We start from the raw sequence: 24,253 nt of genomic DNA, 5'->3' as shown, positions 1-24,253 counted from the left end.
AAATATATAACAAGTAAACAAAGAACCAGGAAAAAAACGTGCAAAAGCAAAACAAACAAAACATTAGGCCTGGGGTAATATATAATTGACAATAGCCTAAATGAAAAAGAAAAAAGAAAAGAAAAAGAAAAGAAAGTCCTCTATTTTTTCCCCAATTTTCCTCCCTCCTTTTTATATGCCACACACAATCACTTGTACATTATAATAAAAAAGCATAAATATACATTGTACTAGACAATGTAAGGAAAGGTGGAGAGAGGAGAGTGATGTGTGTGTTTGTTCTTCGTCACGCTGCCGTCATGTGACGGTCATGTGACTCCAGCTCACTTCCGACTCTGCGTGGAAGAGGGGAAAAGTTGTACGTCAGGAGTCAAAAAGTTTTTTTCCTTGCGATTCATTCAGTGAAAAATAGCAGCGCGACATTGTTTAAACACAGCTGCCTTTATCGGAGGATAACTAAGATTGTGCTGCTGTAGTGAGCGGTGTAAGTCGGGGTAAATGCTCGGGATGTCCGCCAACAGTGTGTCGTATAACGAGCAGGGCTCGGTGGAGTCCGGCGTGGACGCGGCGCAGGAGAACAGCAACATCAGCGGCGGCGGCGGCGGAGGGGCCGCGTTCAGCCTCTTCAGCGCTGACTGCAAGAAGTAAGAGTTCACACACACTCACACTCACTCACACATGCAGATGTGCACCAAGCAGTCTACGTCATGGTCGTTCACACTACTGAAGCTGATGTTTTTATGTATGCTGCTTACATTACTAGTAGCAGAAAACATACTAGTAAACGTTGACTTCATTCTTTATTTACTGTGGTTTTCAGTTTCCACGGATACATATTATTATTATTATTATTATTAGATAAGATCAACTGCCTCTGTAATATTAGCATGGAGCCTGTCTCACAGAGTTATCATCACTGAAAGGCCAGTGTTAGTTTGACAGATCTGTCATTTGCCTTTTTTGGATCAGTTGGCTGTTGTGTCGTCACAAACAATTTTACATCTGAAAATTGACATACAATTTTATTCCTTGAGAACTTAAAAGGGATTGTTCACCCCAAAAATCAAAATTCTGTCATGTTTGGTTACCAACATTCTTCAAAATATCTTTTTTTAAACGACATTGAGGATGAGTGTGTGAATGATGAGATAATTTTTATTTTTGGGTGAACTATCCCTTTAAATGATTGCTTTTGTGTCATGTATTTTTCATTGTTGATGCAAAAGTTGTCACCAATATATTGTTATCTACCTGGTTGACATAATAGTTGGGGTTTGTGGAATTTTTTCAAACATAATTTGTGTGTTTTGATAGTCTTGCTTCAGTAAGACTGAATGCACCGATACGATAATTCTTTATATCTATAGCCGATAATAAAAAATCCACATTTTTATAAAAAAAAATGTAAGAGCCTGATTACAAAAACAAAAGTCTCACCATTAAAAGCCATGTCCCAAGCACACAATTTTAATGTTCCCATTGTAATTTTATGTAGCCTATATGACAGTTACACTAAAGATTTTTCCTTTTTCCTCCAATCATATTTCAAGCAATTCAAAACCATCATGTTGAATAATAATAAATAATCCATTATTAATCGGCTTTAATACATTGGCCAAATTTTCTTATCGGGCCGATAACGATAACATTAAACCGAACATATATCGATCAATACCGATATGCTGGCCAATATATTGTGCCTCCTTAAAAAAAATCTTAATTTTCTGGTGGGTCAGCATAACCTTTGAGTCTTGTTTTTTGTCTTGCAAACTCATGCAGTTGGTTGTTGCAGTCCTCCTCCAGCAGGGGGCAGTATGCCTACAATATTAGAGGACTATTGATCCTCTGGTGAGAGTATCATCACATCAAGGTAGTTGTGAAACTAGGCCTGGGTCATAACGTTATTGTTTCTGCTGAGGTGTTTCCTGGATCTCACTGGATTGATTTACATACTGTATTGTTTTTGCTATTTGTCCGGACTATCTCAGACAGTGTTTGTCTTCTCCAGCCTCTTTGTGAAGGCCATAGAAAGGGCTGACGTCAACCCTTATGTCTTCTTCCCATGGGATCTTAACTCTATTTAGCTCTGTTCCAGCAATTATGGTGCCGAACGACAAATTTCCCTGCTTAGACAGGAAGTCTTATACTGTTTCCTGCATTAATGAGCCTGTTAATTGTTTAATATGATGGGACATATGAGAATTGTGCCATTTATTATACCGCAAATAGCCTTCACTGCTGGTTAGTCTTTATTTATTCACTCTTACTACACTGTCTGGATGTCTTTCTGTTGTTAAGAGGGTCATTGCTTGTGTTTGGTATTGTTTGCTTTCTAATATCGGCTTCCTGAATTCAAGAGCATGGTTTTCTGCCATAGCTGATGATTTGTGTGTGTGTGTTATTGGTATGTTGAGGGTAATAACGGATGAATTCCTAATGTTATTTAGGCCTAACTGAATTGGCTCTCTCACATGACTGCAAGCAGGAGACTGAAGTCATGAGGACCGAGAGAGAAGCCTTGAGAATGAGACGAAGGGACAACAACACTGAGAACACACACTTAAAGGCACAGTTCACCAAAAAAAAAAAAAAAGTGTCAATTTACTCACCATATGTGGTGCCAGTTGCCAAACCTGTATGACTTACTTTCTTCTCTGGATCGAAAAGTTAGATATATTAGATTTAAATTGTGATTGATATCTACACAGGTCTTTATTCCATACGATGTGCTCTCAGCTCCAAAATTTACAAAAAGCATAATAAAAGTAGTCCATACAACTCATGCGTCGTATTTCAAGTCATTTGATAGTTTTGTGTAATTAACTAAATTAAAATTAAAGTCATTATTCACTGACAATCTTTCATTCCAGTAGAGATGCACCGGTCAACTGGCCATAAATTGGAACCGGACTGTTTTTTGCTCCACTATTCTGGACTTGCACACAAACTGCATTGCAATAATTTCCCAAATTATTACAAAGTCTGTAAACTGGACATTAACCCATGCAGGCCCGAGACGGGACACGCTGAAGACGGATGCAGACAAGAGAACTCACAGAAAGCTCACTGTTCACAATACTCGAAATATAGGAAGAAAAATAAATATTGAATTGGAGGGTGGCCGGGGGTTTATATGAATGCACAGTGCTATGCATAAGTGAACATATGCTAAAGTTGCTTAAAAAGAGGAATAAAAAATAATAATCATCTTTTGGAAATCGATCTTAATGCCTTAATTAAAAATAAGGACAAATCCAACCTTTAAAGACTCTTTTCTTTGTGAATTAATAATGTATCGTAAATAAATAAATGTTCTTCCTTAAAATACAGAAATAATATTATTTATCCCTATGTTAAACTGATAAAGTTCCCTTGGCCTTTGGGATTAAAATAGCCGCACATCCTCACACACCCTTCACCATACCTAGAGATCGGCATGGGGTACTTTCCATAAGATCATCTCTCAATGCAAATCAATCCAGCTACTAGGCTAACTGAAATAAAACCATGCTGATCTCTAGGTGAAGGGTGTGTGATGATGTGCGGCTATTTTAATTCCAAAGGCCAAGGGAACTTTATCGGGATGCATAGTATCCTGGATCCATGAAATAACTGGCCTTTAAAAAATATAAATCTGCCTGCCTCTATGGGAATTTAACATAGGGGTGTCCTGACTTATGCACCCTGTATTTTAAGGAAGAACATTTATTTATTTACGATACATTATTCATTCACAAAGAAAATTGGTGTCCTTACAAGGTTGAATTTTCCTAATTTTTTTTAATTAAGGCATTACGATCAATTTCCAAAAGATGATTTTTCTATTCCTCTTTTTAGGCAACTTTAGCATGGGTGTCTTCACTTAAGCATAGCACTGTATCTCTGAGGGAATTGATTTCTGGCTTTTCCTCTCGCCTCCATATGAAAAGTAGTGTTTATAAGTAAGTACATCACTGCTTTGTGTTCAGCGGTACCCAAAATACCCCTCTGCTGCTCCATAAGCGCCACCTACTGTCAGAGAGGGAGTTTTCATTTTCATTTAGTCCGTCTGCTGTTTTTGTTTTGTGCAGGTGTGTCCTATGTTGCATAATTTCACTAAGCTAAAGACCATTGTGTTTTTGCAAACTCCGGAAATGCGTCATAAGTAGACAAGTGGCCAAGTACAAAGACCTCAAGTGAGGGTGTTTGGACGGGCCCAATTATAAAAACCATCTCAAAATAATGTTTTGTTTACTGCTTCTGTTCTCTGGTCGAACTCATTTGTCTCAAAAGTCATTTGCAGCGGTTCTCGAGTTGAGATGGTCACTGGATGGAATTTTTTCAGAGAATAACAACTTAAATTTTGTTCTGTTCCTCTAACAAAGCTTTCATATGACTTCAGAAGACACAAAACATCATACAGACCACTTTCATTCACTAACCTGTTCAGTGAGTCAGTGAGAAGAACTCAAGTTTGTGAACAAATCAGATCAGTTCATGAACGAATCATTAAATCCATTTTGTGAACTAACTCAAACCTCTTACATTTAGCCCAAAATAAATAATGATTTGTTCACCTCTTCTGTTTTCTGTTAAAACGAATTGATTCACTGAGTCATTTTCACCCGTTCATGAGTTAACCGCTAGAGTTAGAATATTATAAAATAATGACTTAAATTTGCAGCTTAAAAGCAAGCGTTCACTATCACCAGTGTAAATGGCATACAGGTTTGCAACGACATGAGGGTAAATTACTTTTTACTAAATTACTGCTTGTGTTAAAGTGGTTCCTTTTTAATCCAACAGATTCAATCGAGTATTTTCAACCAGATGAATATGGTCTTCAAGGCCTAAAACACATTTGCCTGGCCATGTGCATAAAAAATTCTTCCCGTTCCTGCCTCCAGTTCACTATTTGGGTATGACTTTTTGTTTCAGATTTGTTAAATTTTGTTGCCGTCGTTGGCCGTTATCAGAATAAGCAGACCCGCCGTGAACTACCAACACAAGCAAAGAACGCGGTTCTGCGGAGGTGATGAAAGTCTTGGGTTGAAGATAAGAGCCTCTATGCTTCCTCTAAAGGGAGGCGACCGCTGCCGCAAAGAAATGCCACAGCTGGAGTCGGCTCTCCTGCCTTTCTGTTTTGACCTCGCTGGACTTCCTTTGCATTTTACCCACTTCTCAGTTTGGCTACTATTCACAACTAGCACTCAAAGGGACCCAACTTGCAAGCTCTGAATCTAGTTGATCATCTTTGGTTGAGCTCTCCAGCCTTGTTGTTTTGACCTCGCTGGACTTTTTTCCCCTTTTACCTCTTCCTAGTTTGGCTAGTGACATCTGGCACTCAAAAGGACACAACTTGCAAGCTTTGGATCTGCTGAGATTGAGCATCTCTCAACCTAATCGAGACCTGAGGCTTTATCATACTCTTAACGGAGAACCAAAAGCATCTTTGCAAGAAGCAACTGACCATATAGCCTATCAGGAGAACTGGGATGGACACTGAGGGAACTCAGGCTTCAGTCTATGATAAGAGTGAACCATTGTAACCTCGCTGGATTTAATTAATGTGTGATGGTCACACTGGATGGTTGTGCGACTGCTGCACGTGGCCAGTAACCAGATGATTGAGTCAGACTGGAGGATAGTGCCATCTTGTCCCTCTCCGGTCCTCTCGACTGCATCGGTGGAGAGAAAGGAACCAGTAGACGTTGTCTTTCATCCCATGTCAAACTTTCTCTTGGCTTATGCTTCTGAGACCTGGTCTTCTCGGTTGATTTGAAGAAATGGTCGATCTTGTATTCCTGTTTGGATGGTTTCTTCATGGATTTACAAAGATGAGCGAGGTCTGAGAAACCTCTTGTGATGGACAGATGAATGGCTCTTCTAACGCATCCAGGTTTTTTTTATCATCTTGAGCTTCTCTACCACTGTGGTTTGTGGTTTTAGTAATTCTGTACGTGTGTAAGATGAACGGAGGATTGGGCAGCTTGTGCTTGGAGACCGCTGGAGCGCTGCGGAGCGCTCTCGTCTCTGCCGAGAACCTCCAGCTCTCGCTGAAATCAGACCTCAGCTCGGAGGAACAAGCTCTGACCAACAACCACAGCAGTGGGAATGGGGATAAACCCAGCAGAGGGTATGAGAAATGCTCAAGTAAAGCCAAGAAAACCTGTTTTCTGGAAATAAAAGTCATGATTTTCATGCCCAGCAAGATTAAATCACTTTGAAACTAGGAATTTGTTTCCGAGGTGGAAAAAATAGGCACGTATCTAGTGGTTTTCAGTGCTTTCCTTTCTTTTTCACCTTTATTTTCAAAGTTGAAATTTAATCTGTCTTTTTATTAGCTTGTCGACTTATTCATTCATTCATTCATTCATTCAAACACTTACATGACGGTATGAACCTCTTTATAATCCAGTTCCTTTTGCTTAAAAAAATTGTAATCTATGACATGATAGCATATGTCTTTTATTGTCTGAAGAATGTGCCTCTCACATGGTATCTATGTAAATGACGGCGTTGTTCGGACAGAGGAATGACCAGCATCCGCACAGACTAATTTAAAATCTCTGACTGTTATACATCTGCTTGAATGGAGATGATTTTTTCATGAATTCTGTGTTTTTGGCGCTGTAGGCCAGGGATTCTTAAACGTTTTTGTCAGCAAAATGACTTTGACCTTAAGTATTTACTTAATTTAATATTTCAATAATTTAACAAAACATTTCTAGGTTCATGGTTTTCAGATGTTGGTTAATGTCATGACATGCAGGTAAATAATTTTCAAATTTCAGTACTTGACCCATATGGCCCTGTGCTTGTATTATTGTATAGTTAGTGTGTGTATATATATATATATATATATATATATATATATATATATATATATTAACTGAATCTTAACTAAGAATAAATTCATTCAGTTGAACTGAATTATTACAGCTCCACTCTCATTTCATCAGTAAAACGATATCATTGTAATGTTGAATGTCAGTGACTCAAATGGTTTAAACGTGAGTTGCTGTAACACCGGATCATGTTTCTCTGCAGAAATGAAGATCTGAAGGAGATGCTGGAAAACAACAAAGAGTCTCTGAAGCTGGAGGCTATGAAGAGGATAGTCGGGGTACGTCATTCTGGGAGGCCGAGGTCTTGTATTAAGATCATATTAAAAGTGACTACGTCAGTGTGATGCTTCATTCTTCATTTTCATCTCTCCTATCAGTTGATTGCCAAGGGTAAGAATGCATCTGAACTTTTTCCAGCAGTGGTGAAGAACGTTGCAAGTAAAAACATTGAGGTAAGAAAAGATATACAACACTGACATGCTCAAAACTGCACACACACCCTCACACAACATGCAAAAATGTGTTGAATCAGTTTTCCTCGTGTTCTTTGCTCTGGTTTGATTTGAGAGTGAAAATCGTTCGACAGTTGTGAGGACCTCTGTGGACAGGGGTTTATTTTTGATCAGGCATCCGACAGGGAAGCCCTTGTTGATGAAGAATGAATGTTTAGTTGGAAAGAAGATTGTTTGCACAGGATGATGGAAAGACATGAGAGGTGGTTGGGAAAAAACGTCCAGGCTGAAGAGGACGGCTGGTGTTTTGAGGGGCCGGTGTGTAATTGGTGGTCTAGGGGCCCAGTCACGTTCTCTCTGTCTCCCCCACGTCTGACGCTCCGCGCTGGGCAGCTGTGTGCCGAATGCTGCCGCCCTCTGGAGCTCAGAGACACGGGGACTCTGGCATTGATCCACACACACACACACACACACACACACACACACACACACACACACACGCACACGCGCACACACACACGACCCTTCAACAAAGCTCCACCCCGCTTTAGTTAATGTTGCTAACTGAGAGAAGTTTAACAGAATATCCTATAGGAGTAAAATTAAATTAATTTCAGTAAAATGTTCATTATTGATATAATTCTTTTTTTTCTTCTTGGGGGGTTAATTATGTTTATGGCATAAATAATTTGATCTGCTCTTTTTCTCTAAACAAAATTGTTAAATTACACCATAATGTTTTAAACTTTTTGATGCCATAACTCCTAAATATATGAGGATCCTCTTACATGGGCCCCCCTTCCTAAAACATGAAGCTGGCAATATTTTCTTTTAATGTATAAAGGTGAAAGATGATAATAATACTATAAATATGTATAAAATATAATTAGGAAAATATTGCTATACAGTATATTGCTTGCTGTGAGGTTGAGGTCTTTTTTATTTATTATCTGTTAATTAGAATAATTACTTTATTTTTAGTTTATTTTGAAGTAGAAAGATATGTCTATTTTTTTTGTCTTTTAGTTTTTACTTTATTATTTAATTGTATGACTACTTTTATTTAGCTTTATCACTGCTATTTTATTACTTTTAATTTAATTAATTATTTTTTAATTTCCTTTATTACTTATTTGAATTGCCTTTTTCCCTCTGAACATCTCCGGTGGATCTCCTGGCACATCCTTGCTTCCTCAGTTTGAAAACCTCTGGATTAATTCACAGACTACTTAGGATTTATCAAAGATTTGGCAAACAAATTAGAATAGCACTTTTCTTTGTGCTCCTTGTGTCCCCATTTCAAATGACCTATCAACAACACTCTTGCGTAAAAAAAAACAAGCCCTCTGTTCCTCATATAATTCTGTTTCATAAATGCCAGCGGTTCATTTAGCCGCTGTCTAATTAACATGCGCACGGATGCTCCAATCCCTGATCAGCAGGCCGCTGTATGTAAATGTGATTAACCAGAGGGGCAGATGGGTAATGTCTCTCTTTATGAAGTGAGTGATGTTTTTCCATTTGGCTGGTAATCGCTGTGGTGATGATGATGGAATGCGTTGCCGTGACTCCCTGATCGCTAATGACCTCTCGTCACCTCGAGAGCTGGACGCAATTATACGGAGGACCGACCTTTGACCCTTCACCTTTGAGCACATGCAGATCAGACTGTTTCATGATAGACTCCCGAGTTATTAAGATGAAAAATGAGTTTGGGATTGGGTGACGCTTGATAAGTTTTGTGTTTCTTTCCTAAAGGGTTTTAGTAGGAAACTGTGAAACAAACAAAAGCAAATGAACCCACAATAACTGGATTGTTTTTAATATTTTGTGCATGTTTTAGCTGAAGAAGCTGGTGTACGTGTACCTCGTCCGGTATGCAGAGGAACAGCAGGATCTCGCCCTCCTGTCAATCAGCACCTTCCAGCGGGCCCTCAAGGTAAGTCCCGTCCCTTTCAATATTAGTATAGTCATTTTTGCAATGTAAAATAAAATTGGCAACTCTTTACAATAAGGTTTCATTAGTTAACTACTTTAGTTAACATGAACTAATAATGAACTGCATTTCTACAGCTTTTATTTAAATCTGTTAATGTTAATTTCAACATTTAATGCATTATTAAAATCAAAAGTTGTATTTGTTAACATTAGTTAATGCACTGTGAACTCACATTAACTAATGTGAACAAATAAAATCTTATTGTAAAGTGTTAAAAAATATTATATATAATTTTTTTAAATACTCTATCTTCACTGAATACAATAGTAATTTACAAAAGTAATATTTAGCTTTTTAGTCATTTTCATTTTTTTTGTAACGATGATAAAAATAACATGTATAGCCATATTGATATATAATAACATTTTGGCCGATTTTAGATATTTTCCCCATATCGTGCAGCTCTAGTCTCCTCCATTACGTTTTGCCCCTTTTTGCATAGAATAGCAATTTGCCTGTATTTTAGATCAGCACTAATTTAACAAATTTTCATCATTTGTGTGTGTGTGTGTGTGTGTGTGTGTAGGATCCTAATCAGCTGATCAGAGCGAGCGCTCTCAGGGTCCTGTCCAGTATCAGAGTTCCCATCATCGTCCCCATCATGATGCTGGCCATCAAAGAATCCTCCACCGACCTTTCACCTTACGTCCGGAAAACCGCCGCTCACGCCATTCAGAAACTCTACAGGTTATCTACACATTCATACAGATGTCCTCCTCACCGAATGCTAATGAACGAGTGTGTTTTACAGAGGTCCCTGCTTTTCTCTTCCAGTCTGGACCCTGATCAGAAGGAGCATCTGATCGAAGTGATTGAGAAACTTCTGAAAGACAAAAGCACGGTAAAATATATTTTTTCTAGAGCTTTTACTATCATCTTGCTAGTTACTAATAGATGATTAATTGTCTTACACATAATTGAGATTTAATATAATTAAATGGTCTGTTTTGCATTTATAATGCATGTTTATTTTATGAATAGTTTTTCTTCGTAAGCGTATATTGCACTATTTATTATTTATTTAAAATTAATTAATTACTAATTAAATAATGACTAAGAAATTCCACTTTTGAGGAGTTTTTTGGTGCTTTTACTAGGACTGTCACGATTATGAAGTTTGGCTGACGATTAATTGTCATGTATGGTTATGCTGATTAATTGCCAGTTTTAGGGTTTTGACGATTAATTGTCTGGCCCTTTTACAATAACGTGCTACTCTTCCGAAATTAATATGTAGTACTATGGGGTGACTATATGGAATTGTGATTTAATTCTCACAGTGATGAAAATAATTAATCACAGTGTATATTGTAATTGCGTTGAATAATGAAGCAGATCTGTGTTAACTGAAGTCTATCCATTCTCATTAAAGTCGGCGTGAAACGGAAGTTGCGGTAGTCTGTTCTTCCCTATTGTGACGTATGTTTGAGTAAAGCTGCACAATTTATATTGTAAGTGGTTTTAAACAAATGAGCTGAATTGAATTAAACTCATCAAGCCCAATGCATTGATGTACATGAACTTTCATTTACAGCTCTTAGCCAGCAGATGGCGCAACAACATCACATTCCTTCCTATCTCTATTCTTCTCTCTCTCTCTCTGAAACGCTACTCGTAGTAAAATAAACGCTTTCTGACCTCACGATATCCCCACTAGGGCCTTGCACGAAGTCTAAGCGATGCATTATCATAAAGCATGTCGGCCGGACCCGGCTTCAGGTCTGAATTACGTCTGCTCGTGATGTGCTCACGTTGTCATGTTTTTTTATCCTCATAGGCTTTTAGTGCAGAGCTGTATTTCACCTGTAGAGCTTCCCGAATACGCACTGGTAAAAGTTTATTGTGACATACAGTAATAGAGCAAATCTCTATGAGCTTGCACTGTGTAAGTGTGCACAGGAAGCTCACTGCGATTTGTGTTCCTGCTCAAGAAATATGAGTACGCATGTGTGTCTTCAGTGTGACCGGCAAGCACAGCATCAATCACAGCGACGGCGTTCCAGCATCTCTCTCTATCTCTCCTCGCTCGCTGATGACCCAGCATTCCCTGTTTCCTCTCCCGTCAGTGCGCCCGGCCTTAATTAGAATTCATGACAAAATGGATCCAGGGAAACGTCCTGTACCCTTCATAATTTTACAGGAAATTTATTGTTATTAGAGGAACCATTTGCTTAGTGTGATTTTTCCATTAAGGTCTTGTCAAGCAGCAGAGATAGCAGGGGTTTGTTGATGAGGTGTGTGTAAGTAAGAGCTTTGTTGATGGTGTGTGTGTAAGAGCTTTGTTGATGGTGGATGGAGTTTACCTTGGAGATCTTGTTGGGTAATATGGGAACAGAAAGATGGGGAGAAGAATGGCTAAAGATGAACCGTAAATAGAAAGAGAGACTAAAAACAGTGGAACCAGTAGAAGGAGGAGTGTCAATTTTACCCATCAGTTTTAAAAGGATAGTTCACCCAAATATGGATATCTTCTTTTGTGTTCAGCAGAAGAAAGAAATTCATACAGGTTCGGAATAGTTGCAATGGTTCCATTTTATCACAATCAAATATACCTAAGTGTATCTTGAGTTGAACTTCAGCACTAAGTCCGGATAACTAAAGTGCGTTAAGTACAAAACAAGTTTTTCCAATTTAGCAGACTTGAAGTATATGAGTTTAGTACACCAAAAGTGCAATTGCAGGGTTTTTACATTAAGTACATACATATGTAAATGCATTAAATAAATGTATTTCAAATGCATTTTAGTATATTTATTTTTCACTAGGGTTATAAATAATGGATATTGCAAAACACAAATTCATGGCTCCTGTGAAATATTTGTAGTTATGATGAATTTTTTATTATTTTTTTCAGTTCACCTGCCACTGTCCAAAAAGTTAATTTTCATTCTTTTTTGTAAAGGTTTAAGTGATCCGTTACCTGTAATTTCCTTTTCTCAGAGCTGGAATTGATGTCGTATGATGATGAATGAAGCACTTGACCTCTCTCTCTCTCTCTCTCTCTCTCTCTCTCTCTCTCTCTATCTCTCTCTCTCTCTCTCTCTCTCTCTATCTATCTCTATCACTACCTCTACCTCTATCTCTATCTCTATCTCTACCTCTATCTCTACCTCTACCTCTACCTCTACCTCTATCTCTATCTCTATCTCTATCTCTATCTCTATCTCTACCTCTACCTCTACCTCTATCTCTATCTCTATCTCTCTCTCTCTCTCTCTCTCTCTCTCTCTCTCTCTCTCTCTCTCTGTTGTTTTCACACACTCTCTCTCATATACTGTAGTTCATTAGTCTAAAGTGAGAGTGGTGTGTTATATTAGCTTGGTGGGAAGCAGAACAGGTTGTCATCTTCCAAGCATCTGTTTGTTTTGAGACCACACTGAGGTTTGTAATTACGACGCATATATAACCTAATCAGCTTAATTTGCAATTATAAACCTCCAGCACAACTTTAGGGTTGCTGCAGGAGAAACGGGTGAGTGATAATTGCACAGAAGCTGTGGAGGTGTGTGTGTGTGTGTGTCTTTGTGTGTGACACTTTTTTCCCTATTTTTTACAATAATTTTTCAATTAACTCCTTCATCGCTGTGTGCTTTTTTTCTGCATTGTGGCTGATTTGTAGATAGTACCTCTCAAAAATTATCTGTATTTTTTCCCCTTATTCATTCTATGGCAAGTTTCATACAAGTTTGACTACTTTTTTAGAACCATTTAACCTTTTCAAATTATTTATTTTGGTGTGTGTTCACATAGCAAGTGCCATTCAGTCACCAAGTGTCAAACCATTCGAATTATTGGAATTATTTGATTGACACCACTGGAATGTGTAACAACCATTCCAAATCAAGAATTCTAAACTTAAATGTACTACTGTACCACAGAGTGAAAGAACCACTTCAAACAGTTTTAAACCCTGCTTTATGTCATGTGTGTTTTGTAGCTGGTTGCCGGCAGCGTGGTGATGGCTTTTGAGGAGGTATGTCCAGACCGGATCGATTTGATCCATAAGAACTATCGGAAGCTGTGTAACATGCTGGTGGATGTGGAGGAGTGGGGTCAGGTCGTCATCATACACATGCTGACACGCTACGCCAGGACGCAGTTTGTGAGCCCGTGGGGAGAGGTGAGTGTGCTTTCATTAAATCATTAAGCACAAATTGTATTTAATTATTATTTACATATTTTTAAAGCTCAGCTATCAAGAAAAGCGGTTTCAGTCGGACACGATTTTGCTGATCTGAATTTCATTTTCTTTTATCTTTTTCAATGCTAGCATTGAGGGTTTCAGGTATGAAGGAGTGTTGGAGAGAGGACTATATATGCTATCACTCTAAATTATGCTATGTAGCCTCTTTATTCAGTTTTGGCTTGAAGTTGGTTCGATTCGTTAGATATTTGTATTCATCTGTTTATTAATCGTGTGTGTGATTGTAGGATGCCGTGTTTGATGAGAATAACGAGAAAACCTTTTACGATTCTGAGGAAGAGAGGAGAGCGGACGAGTCCAAACCGTACGTCATGGATCCAGACCACAGACTCCTGCTCAGAAACACTAAACCACTGTTACAGAGCAGAAACACTGCAGTGAGTACACACACACACACACACACACACACACACACACATGTTGGGTTTCCATGTGTATTACTATGGGGACTTTTTATGGTTATGGTGGAGAATTTTTATACTGTATATTCTGTCCCCTAAACCTAACCATCACAGAAAACTTTATGCATTTTTACATAAAAGAAAAAAGAACCTACTTTCATGATTTATACGCTGTTTTCCTCATGGAGACCAAAAAATCACAATTTTGTCCCCACAACATAGGGAATACCTGAAACACACACACACACACACACACACACACACACAGACACATAATGCCCTCTTTTACATATGATGACGACGACATATAATTTGTCAGACAAGATGTTGCTTTGCACTTTTAAATGTTGATACAACAATATTAATCATGGTAATTTTTAATATAGGGTATTATTAATATTATAATTTAGTTAATACTATTTAGGCTATATCTACTTTTTCACCTCTCACAAGATGAAAGTATGAAAGTTGTCTAAATTGTTCTTTTTTTTAGGTGGATAAACATCTAGTCAAGTATTACTGATGTAATTCCTGTATTTGGCTCCATTTTTAGCTGATAGTATCATCCTTTTTGCTTTATTAATTCATAATTTATCTGTAATATTACTCAAATACTCTCATATCTCATATATTATTTTTCCCTCTCTTGTGCTCTTTCCTATTCAACTGTGAGCAATAGTGAAGGGCTTCACACCTGAGTGTGTGTTTTGTGTTTAAGTGTGAGTGTTTGTGTGTGTGTGCGTGTTTGGACCAAGGCTGTGTCAGACACAGCTCAATCACGTTACATACACTCAGCCTTAGAAATGTGCTCAGAAAATGTTATTCCTTCCTACATCACACACACAGAGTGACTCAAGTGCTCCATCAACCTGGAAGCTCAAGGTCTTGTGTGTATGTGTGTTTTTTGACGTTTGTGTGTGTGATATGTTTTGATTAAAACTTGTCCTGCTTTGTTCTACACTCAGTGTGCACTCTGTCTTTATCAGCTCTCTCTCTTTCTCTCTCTGCTGGTTTAGTGGTTGATGTGTTGAAGTCTGCTGTCCTGTTCGTATATTGGGGTCAAAGTAATTTGGGGAAGACAAAATCATTACATACATTGAAGTCTTCCTAATCTATCACCATCTATCTCTTTTTCTATCTCTCTCAAAGCCTCCTCTTCCTCTTTCTCTGACTTCACATTTCTCTGGGACTCTCCACCACGTCTCCCATTAATTTGTCTCTCTTTCTTACCTGTCTATCTCTTACTCTCACTCCCTTTTTAAAAACGTACCAAAAGCGTGATAATATCGTGTTTTTGGATGCTACACTGCTTGGTCCTTTATTAATATAATCATCTCTTTTTTTAGGTTGTGATGGCAGTATCTCAGCTCTACTGGCATTTGGCCCCTAAACATGAAATTAGCATCGTCACCAAGTCCCTGGTGAGACTCTTGAGGAGCCACAGGTAAACACACTGAGAGAAACAGGATGGAAATATCATTATTATCAAATCTGTCAATCTAATTCCTGTTTTTGGTTTCCCTCTTGGCTCTTCTAGGGAAGTTCAGTATGTTGTGTTGCAGAACATCGCCACCATGTCTATTCAGAGGAAGGTACAGACTCACTGAAACATTCATCCCACAGTTCTCATGAAATCTGAACATATTATGAACAATGCTAATGATTTACAAGCAATTAGGCCTAAATGTGTTAGTCTATTTTAAGTGCTTAATCTGAGATAAATGGTAAACACTGAGGTAAAATCAGAGCTAGGCTGGAATCATGAGATAAAATATAACGTACGTTTCATGGTAATATATCTGAAATAAACACAGGTAAAATGAGAGGTAGGCCTCAATTCTGAAGGAAACATGAGGTAAAACATTTATTAAATCTTAGGGTATGATCTGAGGTAGAATGAGAAGTAGGCCTCAATTCTAAAGGAAATCTAGAGGTAAAATATGAAGTAAATCGCAAGGTAAGATCTGAGGTAAACAGGTAAAATGAGAAGTAGGCCTCAATTCTGCAGGAAATCATGAGGTAAAATATGAAGTAAATTGCAAGAGGTAAAATCTGAGGTTTCAATTATGTCTAAAGCAAACTGAGGGTAGTATCTGACATATTTTGTGTGAAAAAATCCAAGATATCTCCTGAGGTAAACACTCAGTTATAATCTGAGGTATGCCTATATTAGGCTTCAGATAAACTAAGGTAATGTCTGAAGAAAATCTGAGGTATCGAGTTATAATCTGTCAAAAGTAATGATGTCTGGAGTAAAATCTGAAGTAAATTATTCTGTAAAATCTGAGGGATACTGAACATAAAAATCTGATGGTACAGTAGGTGTAAATTCGGAGATGTAAACTAAGATGTATGCTGGTAAAAAGTGAAGGTTAATTCTGAGGTAAAATGCCAAACACTAATGTAGAATCTGAGGTAAAAAGCCTTAAGATAATCACTGAGGTTACAAAACAAAAACGTAAGGTGCACACTATAATCTGATTTGAACAGTTAAAACCTAAGGTATTTTTTTCAGGGGATGTTTGAACCCTTCATGAAGAGTTTCTATGTGAGGTCTACAGATGCCACACACATCAAAACACTCAAGGTAAAACAGACTTGCCTTCATTTCATCATTGTTTTGTGTTGCCGTGCAGTGTTAATGCACAGTATCTGCTTGTTTGCTGATGTTTTGTGGTTTATCTGATGTTTTATCTCATCTGTTTAAATTCTTCAGCTGGAGATTTTAACTAACCTGGCTAATGAAGCAAACATCTCCACAATACTGAGAGAATTCCAGGTAAAGTCTCATAGATTAAATTGATTTGTTTTCTCTTATTATCTCTGTGTTTGCGAATTAAGCTTTACTCTTACCAGAAGGAGGGCTGTGTTTCAAAACCTACAGTTGCCTACCTATACAGCATTTTAGGCATTAGAAAGCTGGTTGACTGGTTTTATCTGGTCTTCTAGTCTAGTTATAGTTGATTTAGCATGGTCAGGCTGGGAGACCAGCTTGAAAAGCTTAAACCAGCTAAGAGCTTAGGCTTGTTTTAACAGTTTTTTTGCAGGGTGAGGTAAAAGCTGAGGGAAAAAAAACCCTCTTTTAATAAGTTGAGTTCTAAGTGGACACTTGAGGGGAAATTATGAGGTTCAAATACATTTATGATGCTTAAAGGGGTGGTTGATTATGATTTCACTTTTTTAACTTTAGTTAGTGTGTTATGTTGCCACAACATCTGTAAAGTTACAATGCTTAAAGTTCAAAGCAAAGGGATATATTTGCTTTTAAAGAAATTGTTTTATAAGGACTACAACAAACGGCTGGTAGGGACTACATGACATTCCTCCCGGGTTAGTGACATCACTAACCATAAAATTTACATAAACCCCGCCCCCGGGCACGCGCGACAAAGGGGGTGAGTCCATGTTGAGAAAAGGTAATCGGAGTTGCTAACACTTGAGCTGTTGAAGCTCCGCCCCCTGTGCCGGGAGCAGCAGCTCATTTGCATTTAAAGAGACACACAAAACGACACGTTTTTGCTCACAAAAGGGACACATGCTGTAAACAATTATCTGTGGAGTATTTTGAGCTAAAACTTCACATACACACTCTGTGGACATCAGAGACGTATTTTACATCTTGTAAAAGGGGCATTATATCACCCCTTTAAAATCCTTTCTGGCAAGGCAGCTCACTAGGTTTTAAAACAGGAATGGCGGTTTTAAGCAAATGTTTGTATGTTCCAGACATACGTGAAGAGTCAGGATAAGGCGTTTGCGGCGGCCACCATCCAGGCCATCGGCCGGTGTGCCACTGACATCTCTGAGGTGACCGACACCTGCCTCAACGGCCTGGTCTTGCTGCTGTCCAACAGAGACGGTAATCATACACTAACCTCCTGAGCCTTTTGCTTTTAAAGTTATTGTTCAATTATGAGCAGCAGTGCTTCTCATTGCCTGATGGCACTATGATGAAGTTCATTATGTCTTATAGTGTAAAGACAAAAATGACAAAGACAGAGCCATTATCACCACAGATGGAGATGGTTTCAATTACTTATTTTGAACATATTTTGAACTTTAAATAATAGGATATAAACAATAACATATACTGTTGTTGAAATTATTTCTGTAGTTAAGTTCATCTACAAACTACAAACAAAAAAACTAACTAACTACATTGACGTTATAGTGCTAGTGATATTTAAAATTCGATATTTAATGTATATACATTGGCAAGAATTCACGTTTGTGAATTTCTGCACTGATTACTCAATAAATCTGGTCTGATCTTTATTTAAAACACAATTATAGATAAACAACTAATGACACACAAATTGTACTTTTTACATTGTTATTGAATTGAATACTCTTGAGTAATCAGTCACAGTGCAGGGTGGAGAAAGTAAGTGAAACCTTGGATTTAGTAATTTCTTTAGTGGCAAAACCTATGATATAATTGTATAATCAGAGCAATGTTTACCTGACACAAACAATGAGGATCTCAGTAAGGGTGAATGCATTCAATTTAACACTAAGCACAACTGATGAAACTTGAAAAACACTGTATTTGAGTTTCAAATCTGCCGTATTTACCTACATGTGTGAATCATGCATGAATTGTTGCACTAAAATATCTCCCAGACTTTACACATCAGAGCGAGAGGACATTATAGGAGCATGTGTATGATTATTTCCTCTCCTCGCTCAAATGTAAAGCTGCATACACAGTAAATTATATTAACGGCATGCACAGTAAGTTACAATTTAATTGCTCCTTTTCCGTAGTTACTCCACAAACACTGGTTATAACAGTTAGTTATTGTTACTACAGAAAAAAAATCATACTACATTGCTGTATGTACGTGTTTCTTGTCTTTGTAGAGACTGTGGTCGCGGAGAGTGTGGTGGTCATCAAGAAACTTCTGCAGACTCAACCATCACAGCACAGTGACATCATCAAACACATGGCCAAACTCTTCGACAACATCACCGTGAGAGACGTGCACAATATTACACATCAGTGGTGCTGTTGTGTGCAACTGTAGTCTGATTAGGTTTTATTTACATCATATAATATTACAATTTGATGTTGTGTGTATTTGGTGTCCATTTGCTTCTTTAGGTCCCAATGGCGAGGGCCAGCATCCTGTGGCTGATGGGAGAATACTGTGAACACGTGCCTAAAATCGCCCCTGACGTCCTGCGAAAGATGGCCAAGACCTTTACTAGTGAGGAGGACATTGTCAAACTGCAGATCGTCAACTTGGCTGCCAAACTCTACTTGACCAATTCCAAACAGGTGAAATCAAATCACACTTTGTGCTGCGTGCGTGCGTACGTGCGTTCATGCGTGCGTGCGTACGTGCGTGTGTGTGCTGTGCTTTATCTCCCTTTCTTTCTCTCATACAGACGAAATTGCTGACTCAATACATATTGAACTTGGGCAAGTACGATCAGAACTATGACATCAGAGACCGAACACGGTTCATTCGTCAGTTGATTGTTCCAAACGAGAAGAGTGGAGCCCTGAGCAAATACGCTCGTCGGATCCTGATGGCGCCCAAACCGGCTCCTGTTTTGCAATCTGCCTTTAAAGGTTGGTAAAATATAGATCACGCATATCTCTGTAAGATTTTTTTTTTTTTTTTAAATGAATGACTGGTATTACTAGGGTTGGGTATCATTTTAATTTGAACAATTCCAGTTTTGCTTATCGATTCTTAATTTCAATTCCAATGAGGAAAACATTTTTTTGTAAGTCTTATGGCAAAACATTTTATTTTAGCTGAATACCATGAACAGAAATCACAAGGAACTTTTGCCTATGGTTTAAAAATACCATAGCAAAAACAACTAGCCTAACTAATATACATTTCAAGCATTATTAAAGACAAGTCAGTAATTATAAAAGACCAAATAAACAAATTGGCAATCACACAAATAAAAACAACTGAACAAAGATACTCTTGAAAAAAAGTGTTTTAAAAATTTCAGGTACAGAAACTAATCAAATGTAAAATAACACTGCACTTCATAAATAAAATATATCTATCCATCTATCTAATAATTGTCAACTTATATTTATTATATTATAAATATAAAATTATATTTATCAAATATAATCATTTATATGTTTTTATTTACTTATTTATATATTCTCCACTTGAAACTGCAGGTACAAAATCCAAATAATGTAGATTTTAATGCCTGGGAAAGTCATAAAGAGTCATTTATATTTCTACAGTGAATATATTTTTTTACAGTTAAGTAGTAAAATATTTTATCAGCTAGAAATTGCGTATTTCTAATCTCTATACAAATTATTTAAAAAAAATTATGAAATTTCCAATAATGTAGATTTTTAGCTCTGGAAAATTCATAAAAAGATGTTTAAATTTATATAGTGAATATTTTTGTAGTTAAGTACTAGGTAAAATATTTGATCAGATAGAAATTGCTTTTTGTTATTGCAATCTATGTTAAAATGATTTATTTTTTTTAATGAATGACTTGTATTGCAAATCATGGGAAATCATAAGATCCCTGAAATCATTCTGTGGAAGATTTGAACCTGCAAACTTTCAGTTTCCACCCCAGATCTATAACCTCTAGGCCATATCTTTCGTGTTTAAAGCTTTGGTGCGTGAGGAATCATCTGAAAATCTGATGGAGTCTGTTTACCGTCATGCTCTGATTCTAGATTATCTATACGAACTTAAGAGTTCTGCTGACATTGATTTCACCCACTTTCTCTTATCACATCACATGATTCATTACAGCGAGGCTTCAGAGCTGAAACACACCACCATGGGAATTCTTCCCCGCAGGCCATGACAGCAATGCTAATGCTAATCCGTAAATATCAATACAGCATGCAGAAATACTCTGATCTGATCTTATCAAACGGCACGCAGTTATTTTTCCCCCGCCCCGGAGCTGTTCTTTTTTTCTCTGGATTAGCGGCTTGAATCGGGATGCTACGCCATCTGGTCCTCCCGTGCAGAATTGAATTGTTGTATTTTCAGACAGTGGAATATGGGAGCCCCGTCCGCCCCTCACACGCCCTCCCGTTGGTTTACAACTCCTCCTGTACGTTCACGCACTTCACCTGCAATTAACCAGGAGTAATTACGCTCACGAGCAGGAAAAGGGTGTTACTCATTTGCTCCTGTAGATACATGGATGGATGCATTGATGGATGCATGGATGGATTTGAGTTCTGCACAAAGGATGCGCTCCGTGTGATTGATGCCGGCTGTCGCTGGGGGTAATTTTTGTTGTGCTGAGTATCGTTCTCGGTGCTTGGTAAAGCGTGTCCCGCTCTTAATAGGAGGTAATAAAGTTTGTAAGGGATGATTATGCTTCTCTGTGATGAAACTCAAAGCGACATGTCTTTGTGTGTGTGTTTTTTAAGTCACGTGAAGACGCAAGTTGTGACACATAACCTGATCTCTGCGATGAAGGTGAACATCACGCTTTAGCCGAAAAAACTCATCAATAGTCGAACCAGTGCATTGATGATTTACTTAACCACAGCTCCTGATTTTGGCTCTGATGGGGCCGCTTTTGTTTTAGTACAATGATTTCATGATTGTCCCCATGGTTACTACAGATTAAAATAAATTAGTATACTGAAACATACAGCCATTAGTCTTTATTTCATTAATGCGGCATAAATTTACCCTATAACATTTGCGAGACATTTAACTGCTGCTGTCATTTTTAATATTCTTGGTTTAGATCTACTGTGTGCTTTTTATGTTTTTTCGCTCATGTTTATATTCTGCAGAGCCAGAGTGATTATGCGTTCATATACCTCGGTTATTACGGGACGTACCCAGTGCATTGTGAGAAGGGCACACGGGCAGATCTGAATGCCGTGGCATTTCTGCCAGTTTAATAGCAATTACTCAGCAGGTCTCTTGAAGGTCTGTGGGGACACTTATTGCTTTTTTTGTTTATTATGACAAAGAAGTACAGTAAACCCAGAGTTGGATGCATAGACTAGAAGCCCTCTTATCTTATTATATTTTGACTATCATAAGGTATCATCCACTTCTCAGCTTGTTCAACACAGTTTGAGTTGTTTTCAAACTTTTTATGCCGCATATATGTTGATATGATTTCTAAACTATAAAGGAAGTTGTTTTCTTTTTTAGATAGAATAGATTCGAGTTTTATTGGCCACTTATTGTGCTTTGTTGTTTGCGTAGTACAAGTATATTATTATAATTAATATGATTGTTATTCTTTTAAATTGAATTGAATAATTATTAATTATTAGTCATTTTTTATTCTAACCTCATTCAGTGAAATTAATATTACAAATATTAGTCAAATATTATCTGGAACATATTCACTAAGTTGGCACTGTATATTTTCTGATACTATAACAACTTTTGATTAATCTCATAATACCTCTGTTTAAAAAAAGCAGAATTAAATGGCAACTGTCAATTTCAGTACATTTTTGGCTTATTTATTCATTAAAAATTTGTATGCTTTAAAGTTTTTTTTTTCAGTTACCTTGACTGAAAAGTCTTACCGTTGAGTTTTGCAGATGTTGCTTTGGTATTACAACCTTAGATGTTTTCAGTCACCATGACATTGCACCGTATTTGTTGACATCAACATGTATTTGTCTGTTTTTCAGACCGAGATCGTTATCAGCTTGGCACACTCTCTCATTCGCTCAATTCCTATGCTACTGGGTACCTGGAGCTTTCTAATTGGCCGCCTGTCGCTCCTGACCAATCAGTGCGAAATGTGGAGGTAGTAGAACCGGTAAGAATCCCTTTTCTATTATTGCTTTGTTTTTTTTAACACATAATCTTCACAAAATGTTAGCAACAGCCCCTTTAACACATAGGGTGGGGTGGGGGGGTAAACGTCTCTTACTGGTAAATTATCGTTAAGAGATCATGTGTGAATAGTATATTTGTGTATTTACTGGTAAAGTAGCCATTCTGGTAATTTTACGGTGATTTACTGGGATTACTGTGTGAAAGGGGCTGATGTCTATAAAATGCATCATGGCACTGTAGATACGCTGTACTCTGAGGCCAGTTTAATCACGTCTCAAATGATTATGACCTCATTTCCTGTTCCTTTGTGCTTGGTGCAGGTGACAGAGGCCTTGGCATCAGCGCTTGGTAAATCCAAACATGCCAAATCAGATGAGAAGTTCTACTCTGGTTCTGAGGAGGAAGAGGAGGAGGAGGAAGAAGAGGGAAGCAGTAGTGAGGACAGTAGTAGCAGCAGTGGAGGTAAAACACAAGTTTGGCTTGGTTAGTGAAAGAGGATGTTTTTTTCAAATCGATCCTTGTCTTAACCTGTGTGTGTGTTCATGTAGAATCAGAAAGCGAATCGAAGAGTGAGGAGAACAGCGATGATTCAAACAAGAGTAGCTCCAGCCAATCAGAGAAGAGCTCCAGTGAATCAGACACTGACAAGAAGAAAACTCAGAAAAACAAAAAGCTACATCAGCAGAAACCAGCCAGCAAAGACAGGTATCAATGTCATATACTGTATATATATATGTTCAAATGTTTGGAGTCAGTGAGGTAAGAAAGAAATATATAGCTTTACACAGCAAGGATGCATTACATTTATCAAAAGTTACTGTAAAGAAATTTATATTGTTGCAATTTAAAAAAATAAATAAAAGTAGTTTTTTCTATTCACTATAGAATCCTAAAAAACATTTATCATGGTTTCCACAAAAAATATTAAGCAAAACTATTTTTTTATAATAGCAGAAATGTTTCTAATCATCATATTAGAATGATTTCTAAAGGGTCATGTGAGACTGGAGTTTTATTCAATTTTATTAAAATTGTATATAAAAATCATAATATTACTGTATTATTGATCAAATAAATGCAGCCTTGAGCATAAAATGTAAACGTGAAACAATAAAATTATCTCACAGACCACAAACTTTTGAACTTTACACAGTAGAAGATATTTTAAAGAATGTGGGTGACAAAAAGTTGACTTCCATAGTATTTTTTTCTCCGTACAATGGAAGTCAATGTGTTTAGCAGAAACTCATACAGGTTTGGAAGAACTTGAGGGTGAGTAAATGAGGACCGAATTTTCATTTTTGGGTGAACAGGTTTTGCGTAACCTTTACGGTTAATAGAGGTTTGCTCAAAAGACTGAATTCCAGCACTTAATACTTGCATCACATGCTATTGCTAATTTTGAAGTGTTCATGCGCATAAATATATGGACAGATGGTATGTGAGATTGACTTTGGTCTTCTGACTTCTGGTGTGTTTTGCTCAAGTGTGCGCACAAGTGGATTCACAATGTACAACTTGGGTTTTATATATGTGCAGGATGTAAATAATGTGTGTGTTCAGTGTGTGTTTGTTTGTGTGATT

General features: G+C 37.5%; 1 protein-coding gene across 2 annotated transcripts in view; it reads left to right on the top strand.

Annotated features, from left to right (window-relative positions):
* The first annotated feature begins 242 nt into the window (after nucleotides 1-242).
* ap3b1a (adaptor related protein complex 3 subunit beta 1a) overlaps nucleotides 243-24,253 on the top strand; it is a 55,085-nt gene continuing 31,074 nt past the window's right edge. For both annotated transcript variants that reach the window (XM_079586985.1, XM_079586986.1), the window contains exons 1-19: nucleotides 243-644; nucleotides 7,030-7,105; nucleotides 7,205-7,279; nucleotides 9,123-9,218; nucleotides 9,805-9,965; nucleotides 10,053-10,119; nucleotides 13,216-13,398; nucleotides 13,710-13,859; nucleotides 15,230-15,327; nucleotides 15,421-15,475; nucleotides 16,399-16,470; nucleotides 16,600-16,662; nucleotides 17,610-17,742; nucleotides 18,747-18,856; nucleotides 18,988-19,164; nucleotides 19,275-19,461; nucleotides 22,519-22,649; nucleotides 22,990-23,131; nucleotides 23,218-23,374. In XM_079586985.1, the coding sequence (XP_079443111.1) occupies nucleotides 499-644; nucleotides 7,030-7,105; nucleotides 7,205-7,279; nucleotides 9,123-9,218; nucleotides 9,805-9,965; nucleotides 10,053-10,119; nucleotides 13,216-13,398; nucleotides 13,710-13,859; nucleotides 15,230-15,327; nucleotides 15,421-15,475; nucleotides 16,399-16,470; nucleotides 16,600-16,662; nucleotides 17,610-17,742; nucleotides 18,747-18,856; nucleotides 18,988-19,164; nucleotides 19,275-19,461; nucleotides 22,519-22,649; nucleotides 22,990-23,131; nucleotides 23,218-23,374 (2,279 nt within the window). In that variant the 5' untranslated portion in view covers nucleotides 243-498. The remainder of the gene's footprint in view (nucleotides 645-7,029; nucleotides 7,106-7,204; nucleotides 7,280-9,122; nucleotides 9,219-9,804; nucleotides 9,966-10,052; nucleotides 10,120-13,215; nucleotides 13,399-13,709; nucleotides 13,860-15,229; nucleotides 15,328-15,420; nucleotides 15,476-16,398; nucleotides 16,471-16,599; nucleotides 16,663-17,609; nucleotides 17,743-18,746; nucleotides 18,857-18,987; nucleotides 19,165-19,274; nucleotides 19,462-22,518; nucleotides 22,650-22,989; nucleotides 23,132-23,217; nucleotides 23,375-24,253) is intronic.

The sequence above is a fragment of the Phoxinus phoxinus genome, assembly GCF_949152265.1.
Source record: "Phoxinus phoxinus genome assembly, chromosome: 17".
Lineage (NCBI taxonomy): Eukaryota > Metazoa > Chordata > Actinopteri > Cypriniformes > Leuciscidae > Phoxinus > Phoxinus phoxinus.
Note: the sequence above shows the minus strand (reverse complement) of the source record. Positions and strands in the feature narration are given on the sequence as shown.